This window comes from Schistocerca nitens, chromosome 4, assembly GCF_023898315.1.
Source record: "Schistocerca nitens isolate TAMUIC-IGC-003100 chromosome 4, iqSchNite1.1, whole genome shotgun sequence".
Taxonomy (NCBI): Eukaryota; Metazoa; Arthropoda; class Insecta; order Orthoptera; family Acrididae; genus Schistocerca; species Schistocerca nitens.
The window spans coordinates 973017800-973029807 of record NC_064617.1 but is presented as its reverse complement, the minus strand read 5'-3'; the positions used below and the strand labels follow the sequence as shown (position 1 = coordinate 973029807).

The 12008-nt window shown below is 43.7% G+C and overlaps 1 protein-coding gene across 2 annotated transcripts in view; it reads right to left on the bottom strand.

The window, feature by feature from the left end:
• The window catches only part of LOC126253664 (CD151 antigen-like), a 681749-nt gene that overhangs the window by 36449 nt on the left and 633292 nt on the right, over positions 1-12008 (bottom strand). For both annotated transcript variants that reach the window (XM_049955182.1, XM_049955183.1), the window contains exon 3: positions 3172-3363. In XM_049955182.1, the coding sequence (XP_049811139.1) occupies positions 3172-3363 (192 nt within the window). The remainder of the gene's footprint in view (positions 1-3171; positions 3364-12008) is intronic.

The window sequence follows — 12008 nt, the reverse complement described above, 5'->3', positions numbered from 1 at the left end:
CACATTTCCTGTTTCGTGTCTATCTGCTCTCTTGTGTAGGAGAACAATTACAGCACAGTTCAAGTTTTAGGAAATTGTCTACACCGCGCGGTCTTTGATGCCTTGCGACGGCTCGCGCGGCTCTCCCCTTCAGAGGTTCTAATCCTTCCTCGGGCATTGGTGTGTGTGTGTTGTCCTTAGCGTAAGTTCGTTATGTTGGATTACGTAGTGTGTAAGTCTAGGGACCGATATGATGGTTCAAATGGCTCTAAGCACTATGGTACTTAACATGTGAGGTCATCAGTCCCCTAGACTTACAACTACTTAAACCTAATTAACCTAAGGACATCACACACACCCACGCCCGAGGCAGGATTCGAACCTGCGACAGTAGCAGCAGCGCGGTTCCGGACTGAAGCGCCTAGAACCGCTCGGCCATAGCGGCTGGCGGATCGATGATCTCAGCAGTTTGGTACCGTAGGAACTTACCACATATTTCAAAAATATTGTCTTCGTTTTAAAGATATGTTAACGTAGAAATAAACCAGATTGTTTCTGTGAAATTATAGTGTATGATTTTGTCTTATTGTTTCGAATTTTGTAGTTTTCCAACACTATCCCAGAGCTTTACTTTTTTGGGAAGATTCCAAGGTTACCAGTTTTACCGATAAAGTTGAAGAAAAAGGGAAAAATAAGGGTCGTCGGCTGCGGAGGCCCATTATTAGGAGTGTTGGGTGCACTGTGTGTTCAGACACACTTGTACTCTGTCCAGCGTTAAAGTCTGAAGTTAGTTCCGCTACAGTTGGCCGCCTGTCGTGTTTTACGAGTCTGTCCCATTTGAGACAGAGCTTCAGCTCGGACTGTTTCAAGGATGGGGAAGTAAATCGACCGAGCCCTTTCAAAGGAACCGTCCCGGCAATTGCCTGGAGTGAGTTAGGGAAATCACGGAAAATCTAAACCTGGATACCAGACGGTGACAGATTATTCACAGTGCGTGATTTCTGGCCCTATCCTCATATCTTGGAGCCGGTCTGAGAGCAAACACATTGTCACTGAGCTCATGTAAGAAGACAAGAATGTAACAAGACAAGAAATTGTTAAGTGGGCTGCTTCTGCGTTGGCAGCGCTGTGTAGCGCTCTGCATTGGATCTCTGACTGCGCTTTCTTTGCAAGAGACTCTGTGGCTGGTCGGACTCGTTGTTGGAAGTTAATAGCCAGTGGTATCGGGCAGTTGGAAGTTAGTCGCCAGAAGTGGTGGAAGTATTGTTGGGCAGTTAGAGGTGAACAGCAAGCAGTGATGGATGTTAAATGTGGGAAGTTAGCATTAATGGAGGGTAGAGGTCTGGAGTGTTAGCGTTGCCTAACGATTTGAAAGTATACTACTTGGAGATGGAAAATTATTCATGATTATATTTACCTTTGTACTCGATGTCAATGATGATTGATATTCGTGTCTGAACTGGATGTCACATTATTAAGGTAAAAAATACATTACTTGGTTTGCAACAAAATCTTTCCTTTGCTAACCACATCCCTATTAGTACACTACTGGCCATTAAAATTGCTACACCACGAAGACGACGTGCTACAGACGCGAAATGTAACCGACAGGAAGGAGATACTGTGATATGCAAATGATTAGCTTTTCAGAGCATTCACACAAGGTTGGCGCCGGTGGCGACACCTACAAAGTGCTGACATGAGGAAAGTTTCCAACCGATTTCTCATACACAAACAGCAATTGACCGGCGTTGCCTGGGAAACGTGATGCCTCGTGTAAGGAGGAGAAATGCGTACCATCAAGATTCCGACTTTGATAAAGGTCGCAATGTAGCCTATCGCCATTGAGGTTTATCGTATCGCGACATTGCTGCTCGCGTTGGTCGGGATCCAATGACTGTTAGCAGAATATGGAATCAGTGGGTTCAGGAGGGTAATACGGAACGCCGTGCTCGATCCCAACGGCCTCGTATCACTAGCAGTCGAGATGACAGGCATGTTATCCGCATCGCTGTAACGATTCGTGCAGCCACGTCTCGATCCCTGAGCCAGCAGATGGGGACTTTTTCAAGACAACAACCATCTGCACGAACAGTTCGACGACGTTTGCAGCAGCACGGACTATCAGCTCGGAGACCATGGCTGCGGTTACCCTTGACGCTGCATCACAGACAGGAGCGCCTGCGATGGTGTACTCAACGACGAACCTGGGTGCAGGAAAGGCAAAACGTAATTTTTTCGGATGAGTCCAGGTTCTGTTTACAGCATCATGATGGTCGCATCCGTGTTTGGCGACATCGCTATGAACGCTCATTGGAAGCGTGTATTGGTCATCGCCATACTGGCGTATCACCCGGCGTGATGGTATGGGGTGTGATTGGTTACACGTCTCTTTCACCTCTTGTTCGCACTGACGGCACTTTCAACAGTGGACGTTACATTTCAGATGTGTTACGACCCGTGGCTCTACCGTTCATTCGATCCCTACGAAACCCTACATTTCAGCAGGATAATGCACGACCGCATGTTGCAGGTCCTGTACGGGCCTTTCTGGATACAGTAAATGTTCGACTGCTGCCCTGGTCAGCTCATTCTGCAGATCTCTCACCAACTGTAAACGTCTGGTCAATGGTGGCCGAGCAACTGGCCCGTGACAATACGCCAGTCACTACTCTTGATGAACTGTGATATCATGTTGTAGCTGCATGGGCAGCTGTACCTGTACACGCCATCCAAGCTCTGTTTGACTCAATGCCGAGGCGTATCAAGGCCGTTATTACGACCAGAGGTGGTTGTTCTGGGTACTGATTTCTCAGGATCTATGCACCGAAATTGCGTGGAAATGTAATCACGTGTCAGTCCTAGTATAATGTATTTGTCCAATGAATACCCGTTTATCATCTCGAGTTCTTCTTGGTGTAGCAATTTTAATGGCCAGTAGTGTAGTAGAGTGAGATGAACTACGGATTCGACAAGATTGTGACAAATAACCGCCTGTGCTGAAAGGAACCACTCCAGCATTTGTGACTTACGAACATCACGAGTAATCTGGAATGGAATGACACGACACAGGTTTGAAAACACCTCCTCCTGAACCGAGTGCAGAGCGTTACCTACGGCACCACCGCGCCCGTTCGCAACGAGACGAGGAAGCGCCAGTTGGCAGTACATGATTGGGTCTCTACTACTCACGATGAGCAGGAGGCAGCGGTTCTCGCGCCACACCCCGCAGCAGCCGAGGAAGGCGACCGCGAGGGTTACGGCTCCGGCGACGACCAGCACCCAGGCGGCGACCACGTACGTGGCGGAGCTGAGCAGCGAGATGTACGTCTGCTTGTCCACCAGCGTCCACACGCCCACGGCGAACACCGCCGCGCCGGCCAGCTGCAACACGACAGATTAGTTTCACTCAGGTTCGTCCACGACATGTGGAGCTGGATGGAGTTAGCAACTTTATCAACCAATTTTTCAAACTATACAATTTTCTTATTCTGTTATGTTTCAATTCGTGCAAGAAGCATTTAACGTCTCTGACACACACTAAAACAACAAATACATGACATTTATAGTACATCTAGTCACACACAATAATACGAGGTGTGGCTAGAAAAAAACCGGACTAGTAGTGGTGAAACAATAAAACGAATGCAATAAGGCTGAAAGTCGCGTGGCCTGTCACGTGACTCTCGCTCCGCCTACTGCTCGAGTTTCATCTGCCTCCTGCACTCAGTCTGCCCGTGGCGTCTGTTTTAAGTAGTTGACGTTTTGTCTGTGCGTCGGAAAATGTTGAGTGTACAGAAAGAACAGCGTGTTAACATCAAATTTTGTTTCAAACTAGAAAATCTGCAAGTGAAACGTTTGTAATGTTACAACAAGTGTACGGCGATGATTGTTTATCGCGAACACAAGTGTTTGAGTGGTTTAAACGATTTAAAGATGGCCGCGAAGATACCAGTGATGACACTCGCACTGGCAGACCATTGTCGGCAAAAACTGATGCAAACATTGAAAAAATCGGTAAACTTCTTCGACAAGATCGCCATTTAACAATCAGAGCAGTGTCTGAGTTAACAGGAGTTGACAAGGATTACCGATTTACCGATTTTTTCAATGTTTGCATCAGTTTTTGCTGACAATGGTCTGCCAGTGCGAGTGTCATCACTGGTGTCTTCGCGGCCATCTTTAAATCGTTTAAACCACTCAAACACTTGTGTTCGCGATAAACAATCATCGCCGTACACTTGTTGTAACATTACAAACGTTTCACTTGCAGATTTTCTAGTTTGAAACAAAATTTGATGTTAACACGCTGTTCTTTCTGTACACTCAACATTTTCCGACGCACAGACAAAACGTCAACTACTTAAAACAGACGCCACGGGCAGACTGAGTGCAGGAGGCAGATGAAACTCGAGCAGTAGGCGGAGCGAGAGTCACGTGACAGGCCACGCGACTTTCAGCCTTATTGCATTCGTTTTATTGTTTCACCAGTACTAGTCCGGTTTTTTTCTAGCCACACCTCGTACACTGAAGCGCCAAAGAAGCTGGTATAGAGACATGTAAACAGCCAGAATACGGCGCTGCGGTCGGCAACGCCTATGTAACACAACAAGTGTCTGGCGCATTCATTAGATCTGTTAATGCTAAAATTAGAAGGAAGGTCAGCGTTGGCCGTAATTGTGATGATTTATTAACTGCCAAATCGATTTTCGATCACATAATGATCATCTTCAGTGCTTTAGCGTACAAATTAAAAAAAAAAAAAGATGGTTCAAATGGCTCTGAGCACTATGCGACTTAACATCTGAGGTCATCAGTCCATTGCCTGCAGGTGTGGCCGTGCGGTTTTAGGCGCTTCAGTCTGGAACCGCGTGACCGCTACGGTCGTAGGTTCGAATCCTGCCTCGGGCATGGATGTGTGTGATGTCCTTAGGTTAGTTAGGTTTAATTAGTTCTAAGTTCTAGGCGACTGATGACCTAAGATGTTAAGTCGCATAGTGCTCAGAGCCATTTGAACCATTTTTTTCATCAGTCCCCTAGAACTTAGAACTAATTAAACCTTACTAACCTAAGGACATCACACACATGCATGCACGAGGCAGGATTCGAACCTGCGACCGTAGCAGTCGCGCGGTTCCGGACTGAGGCGCCTAGAGCCGCTCGGCCACCGTGGCCAGATACAAATTAAAGTCCGTGGACACTGGTGTCTAGTTATTAGCAGTAACAGAAGCTATGAAACGGTTGTGATCGTTTCATAGCTTCTGTTACTGCTAAAACTAGATACCAGTGCCCATCCTTCTGGTGTAGATTAAAATTTTCTCACAAAATTTCATTGGTGTCAACTTCAGGTTTTAACTAGCTTTCTGTACCTAGTACGAGGTGAGCGTTTTAAGGGTGCTTCAAACTCTGGCCCTTGGTTGTAAATGCTTCAGCACTTAAACACAGGACCGAGCGAGGTGGCGCAGTGGTTAGCACACTGGACTCGCATTCGGGAGGACGACGGTTCAATCCCGCCTCCAGCCATCCTGATTTAGGTTTTCCGTGATTTCCCTAAATCGTTTCAGGCAAATGCCGGGATGGTTCCTTTGAAAGGGCACGGCCGATTTCCTTCCCCATCCTTCCCTCACCCGAGCTTGCGCTCCGTCTCTAATGACCTCGTTGTCGACGGGACGTTAAACACTAACCACCACCACCACTTAACCACAGGACGTCCGGGACGTAGCGAGACAGTGTTTAAATCATGAATGACAGTTACTGGCCTTCAATGACTACCGTAGGAGAACACTGTGGAAAGATATTACGCAAAACCTAAAGAAATTCTGGTAATATGTAAAGGCTGTTAGTGGCACTGAAGTTAAGTGTCCAGTCATTCACGGACGAGATAGGAACTGAAATAGAGGGTAGGAAAGGAAAAGCAGAAATGCTTAATTCTCTGTTTAAATGTTCCTTTACAAAGGAAAACACAGGAGAACTGACCCAGTTTACTTCTTGTGGCGGTCAAAGATGAGCGAAATTCTGGGAGGTTATAATTAATGTGTAGCTACTGCAGAAGTCCAGAGTGGGCAGAAATTTTCCTTTGGCAGCGAAAGATGGTAAATATTCTAATGCGTTAAAGCCAATCCGATTTACGCTTAAAAAATTAATTCCAATTTTGGCTACCAGGTGCAAATCTGTCGCTGTCAGTACAAAAAAAAAACGACGTACAGAAATAAATGATGACTAACTGAAACCCTGAGGGTTTCAGTTAGTCATCATTTATTCGAGGGAAAAGCTGCACGGTCGTCAACAGTATTCTGTTCTTTCGAGAACAGTTACTGTCTTCATATATACGTACAGAAATATTTTACAGAAATGTTCCCGTACGTAACTGATTAGGAATGAGACGTGGGCAGAAAAGGTCAAACAAGTGAGAGAGCCTGCTTATACAGTTTGTTCAAAATGAGCTTTGGGGGCCGGCTGCTGTGGCCGAGCGGTCCTAGACTCTTCAGTCCGGAACTGCGCTGCTGCTATGGTCGCAGGTTCGAATCCTGCCTCGGGCATGGACATGTGTGATGTCCTTAACTTAGTTACGTTTAAGTAGTTCTAAGTCTAGGGAACTGATGACCTCAGATGTTAAGTCACATAGTGCTGAGAGTCATTTTTTTGAGCCTGGGGACGCTGACGAGACACTGTACCCGTAAAACAAAGTGAACAACTGTCGCTCGTAGCAATTTCGGTGAAATTTGAGCAATGTGTTCCCTTACATTGGCCTTCAGATCAGATAAAGACCGAACGAGACCCGAACAAATGCGTTGTTTTAGATACCCCCATCGTCAAAAGTCACATAGAACCAGGTCAGGCGATCCTGCAGGCCGTGCATCTGGAAAACCTCTGGAAATAACACGTTCGTGGAAAGATGGGTTAAATAGACATTCCACTGAGCGAGCGGCATGTGGTGTTGCCCTGTCTTGCACGAAAACAGTGCTTTCCACACAGTTGCGCCCTCTCAAAGCAGGAATAACGTGCTGTACAAGGACATCTCGGTAACGTGCAGACGTCCCATTATACTTGAAAGGCCCTCTGGGTGTATTCTTTTCACAGAAGAATGAACCGAGAATAAAGGTCCTTGTGAATCCACGCCACACAGTCACATACGGCGAGTGGAAAGGATCTTTGTGCACAACGCGCGGGTTAACAGTACCCCAAATATGGCCGTTCTGTCTATTCGCTGAACCCTGTAGTGTAAAATGTGCCTCGTCACTCCGTAGAAGGTTGCCAAGCCACATGTCCTCATCTTCGATCCATCCCAGCAACCAAGGCGCAATTTCAGAACGTTGCTGCAGATCATTAATTCCCAGTTGCTGCACCGTCTGGATCCTGTACGGACACCAATGTAAAATAGACCACAAAGTAAAGGTTTTTTTAAATTACCGCTACCAGTCACAAACTATTGTATTACTTATACCTCATCTTCAGGCTAAATGGCATTACAAAAACAACTTTACAATAAGGCCATACTGATGTTACATAGTCTTTTCGTAAATGCTATGGTTATCCTGTGGAAGAAGAGAAAACTTAGTAAGGGGTGCTGTTACTTTGCAAGCTGGACTGATGTTTGCAGGAAAATGTTTTGTAACGGTCACTCACATTTTTCTTCTGGCGTGGCAGTCTCGTTGTGAGGCGCTGGGGCGCCTCCATTTCCGTCGCTCTCCCCAGCCCATCACGTCTTACTAAGTTTTCTCTTCTTCCACAGGAGGACCACAGCATTTACGAAAAGATTATGTAACATCAGTATGGCCTTATTGTAAAATTGTTTTTGTAATGCCATTTAGGCTGAAGATGAGACATTACCTCGAAACATGTCGCTAAATAAATAAGTAATACAATAGTTGACACAGTTTGTGACTGGTAGCGGTAATTTAAAAAAAAAAAAAAAAAACTTTACATATTTCTTGAGACAGTCACAGTCGAAAAATAGTCAAAATGGCTTCAAATTCTTTTAGACCACAAAGCTTTCCGTACTGTTGACCATGAGATGGTCAATTGTCGTGACGCTGCACGAGCAGTAGCACGTGCTGCATGGACAGTTCCAGCAACAGCAACCTCGTCAATAACATCCACAGTGGTGGGGCGCCTTCCTGCTCCTGGAGCCACAAAAAGCTCACCAGTGTTTTCGAGTTTCATTGTCATCTTCTTTAAACCATTTAATGACAGCAGGCCACTTCGCAGACCTTTCAGTCGGCAATCCTTTCTCAAGGCAGCACTATAATTTCTGATGTTCAAAAATGGCTCTGAGCACTATGGGACTCAACTGCTGAGGTCATTAGTCCCCTAGAAGTTAGAACTAGTTAAACCTAACTAACCTAAGGACATCACAAACATCCATGCCCGAGGCAGGATTCGAACCTGCGACCGTAGCGGTCTTGCGGCTCCAGACTACAGCGCCTTTAACCGCACGGCCACTTCGGCCGGCTTTCTGATGTTCACATAAAATAGTTTCAATAACAGCGCATGGGCTGACGGCTTGTCAAATTACAGCCTGGGTTTCACACCGTCACACCTGATGGGCCACAAATGTAACAAACATTTTTTTCAGCGAAAGTAGGTTCCGCAGTGACGCATTAGTATATCTACCGAGTTTTGCTGCCGTATGATAATTACAGCTCACAGTGGGCGTCTGTGGAAAAAAAAGCTGTGCGTACCTAAATTATAAGCACCCGGTCACTGGCGTTCAGAAACAGCTGAAACTGTTAAAATTGAACGAAGCCCCAGGACCCTATGGAATCAGTATCAAATTCTACGAGGTTACGTCAATTATTATCCGCAAATTAGTTATATTTTTGTTTATTTTGGTAGTACTGTCGTTGATGGCGCATGCTTAGTTTATTTGTTGCGATTTTCTTCTGTGGAAGAAGATACAGCAACTGGGATTAATGGAAGACTACAGGGATAGGGAGGAAGTCCGATTGTTTTTTCGCGTGTGTGCTGCAGTGGCACATCTTCCACTTAACACTGTCGATGAAACGTGGGTTTTAATAATGGAACAAATGCCCAGCGGAGAGAAGATCACAGCATTTGTAGACTATATGGTTGATCAGTGGATGGAAAATCCTAATATACCTATTGAAATGTGGAATGTTTTTAACCAACGACACAGAACGACTGTCGAAGGTTGGCATAGAAAACTGAACTCCTCAATAAATCAGAAACATCCAAATGTGTACTTTATGATTCAAAAGCTGTTTTTGAAATTAAAAAAGATTCCATTGGCCTACCTCTTCAAAAAAGAAAGAAAAGGTACATAGATCTTGACAAAAGATTAAAAGACATTCTGAAAACGTATGAAGACTCTGGAGATAAATTACGATTGATAAAAAAAGAGTTATCAGTTTGCTCCTGTAATGTTGAACAACAACAATAACAACAAAATCAACAAAAAATAAACAATAACAAAAACAACAAAAATAAATACCAACAACAAAAATAACAAAAAATAAATAAAATAAAAAATGAAAAATTCAAACATACCTTTGTACTACGTGCATAGCCAGTCCTAAGCCTGGATAAAATGTGAAGGGATGTTCTTATTTTCATGTCAGTTGGAAAGTTCACGGTTACGATATTTATTTGTAGTCGGAAACACGAGCGTCACCACAGAGGGGGGTCTACAGATTCGAAAAGTTGGATGATAAAAAATTTCCCGTGATGTTCTGTGTGAAAAATTCTGGGATTTGCTGTGGGCCTTAAAAATATTGTTGTTTCAAAACGGTATGTGTAAATACAGCACACATTTTACCAGCATCAATAATTTTGCAAAGTTAGCTTACCGATTCTGGAGTTTGGTCACATATGTCATACGAAATTAATTAGTTGTATTTGGCGTATCTCATTCACAAAAGTACGCTTTTAACGGTATTTCTAAAGTTCTAATACAAAATCTGGTATTTACTGAATTTTTAACTCAACAAAAGTGAAATTTTACTTGGTAAATTTCTGGTCACTCGTCCTGTGAAGCATCCAGAATTTTTGGTGAAGAAGGCGGAATGAGGACTCGGACAGCTGGTTGCCCACTTTTCTGTCAGAGTCTTTTAAACACGATCATATTTGCCTTTATTGTGCTCCAACAGGAGCATTTTTCAGCCGATTATTATGTAGTTGATTTTATAAAGATGAAATTCCAAATAGATGAACTTTGGTGGAGTCATCTATATTAAGTAACGAATTTTATCATCTGTAGACATCAAGAACAACATTATAGTTATCGAGACTTTATACACCGCATCTAACCATAGGAAAATATTCTGTAATTTCTTTCAGATGAACACGCCCACTGTCGCGTAAATCTTTATCTAATTACTAACTGTAGACCCGGCGTTGCCCGGATATTTATTCATCCCAGTTTTATGTCAGTTCATCCCCTCTTCCCTCATCTCTCTTGTCCATTTAGTCCTATCTCGTCTATCTCGTCTATCTCTCTTTCCATCTCCTCCATCTGCCCCCCCCCCTCTCATAACACTTCCTCCTCCTCTCCATCCTCTCTCCTTCTCCATCCATCTTCCCGTCCCTGTCCACCTCCTCCTCTGCTTTTTCTAATAGTGCATCAAATTCACAATAACACAACTAATTTATGTATTTATTACAGTGTTCCATTAGTCATTCACCACCTTCCCCCTTTCTCTGTTTACCTGCTGCTCCCTGTCTCTTTTAATCTGCTTCTCTCACTTCTCTGGATGCACCTCCTGCCCCCTCCCCGCCGCCATCACGTTCTCCTCTCTCCGTTTATCTCCTCCTCCGCCTCCGTCATACCATCTCCTCTTTCCCCATCTATGAAGAAATACGTATATCTGCCAACTTTCATGCTGATTGACGAAACGATGTTGAATTTATTTAAAGGTAGGCCAACCCTCCGCCATCCAGCATATGTTGGCTTGTATAAATGCCTTCACCACGAAAACATACATACAAGCGCCAGCTCCCAAGGTGATCAGTCAAACGGTGTGTAATTCTGTTGTAAGGTACCCTCCGCCATACACCGTATGAAATTTCGCGTAGACGGTGGGATTCCCCTTGTTTTGAAGATCAAATGTACAAAATTTCATCAAGATCGGAGCAACACTGTGGTTTTTGTTGAAATCCGTAAGTAAAGTACCCTCCACCATGCACTGAACGAAGTTTTATGTAGACAGTGACGTTCCTCTTGGTTTGGGAAATAGGGATTCATTTTTACACATCCCGCTCCCTCTATGCCGACTTAGTTGCGATACATAAACAATAGATTCGAACAACAGAAATCATGTAATGATTTCCGTCGTATAAGGGGCAACATAGCTATGAAATAATAGCAACGAGATTACGAGAGCAGTCACTTTCAGTGTTGCGCAGAATAACGTTATACCTCGTAAATTATAACGACACAGTAGGTTTGTTTATAAATAAATAAATAAATCTTCTGCTACCAGTCACGATTTTTCTTTATTTTACTATTCGCACGACGCGTTTCGAGAAATAATTCTCATTTTCAAGTGCGTTTTTTTATGTGTGTTAAGCCATTTCTTTTGATGTTGTCAGTGTGTGTGAGTCTGCTTCATTTTGTTGACTTTTTACTGTAATACATAAGAAACGCGATTTTTAGTTGGGTATCAATTCTTTCTGTGAGGTTAGTGGCTAAAGTTTGAGAACAATTTGTACTTACAGTTTTCTAATGGTCCATTTGTGTAGAGTCTCACACACACTTAACATCACACACAACTTGTACACTTTACACATCGAAGCATGACAACATTTATAGGCAACCAGATGGCCTAGCAATGGGATCATGTATATCCGGTACCATAGCTCACATATACATAAATCACTTAGAACAAAAATTATTTGACAGCCAAGAACCTTGCCTAAAGAAAATAGAATTTTATAGGAGATACGTAGATGACACACTACTGTTAGTGAAAGGAGATACCAAAGACATCACAGACATTCTTAATCATTTCAATAATCTAAATGAGAAAATCAAATTTACAGTGGAACATGAGCAAAATAAAAGTATCAACTTT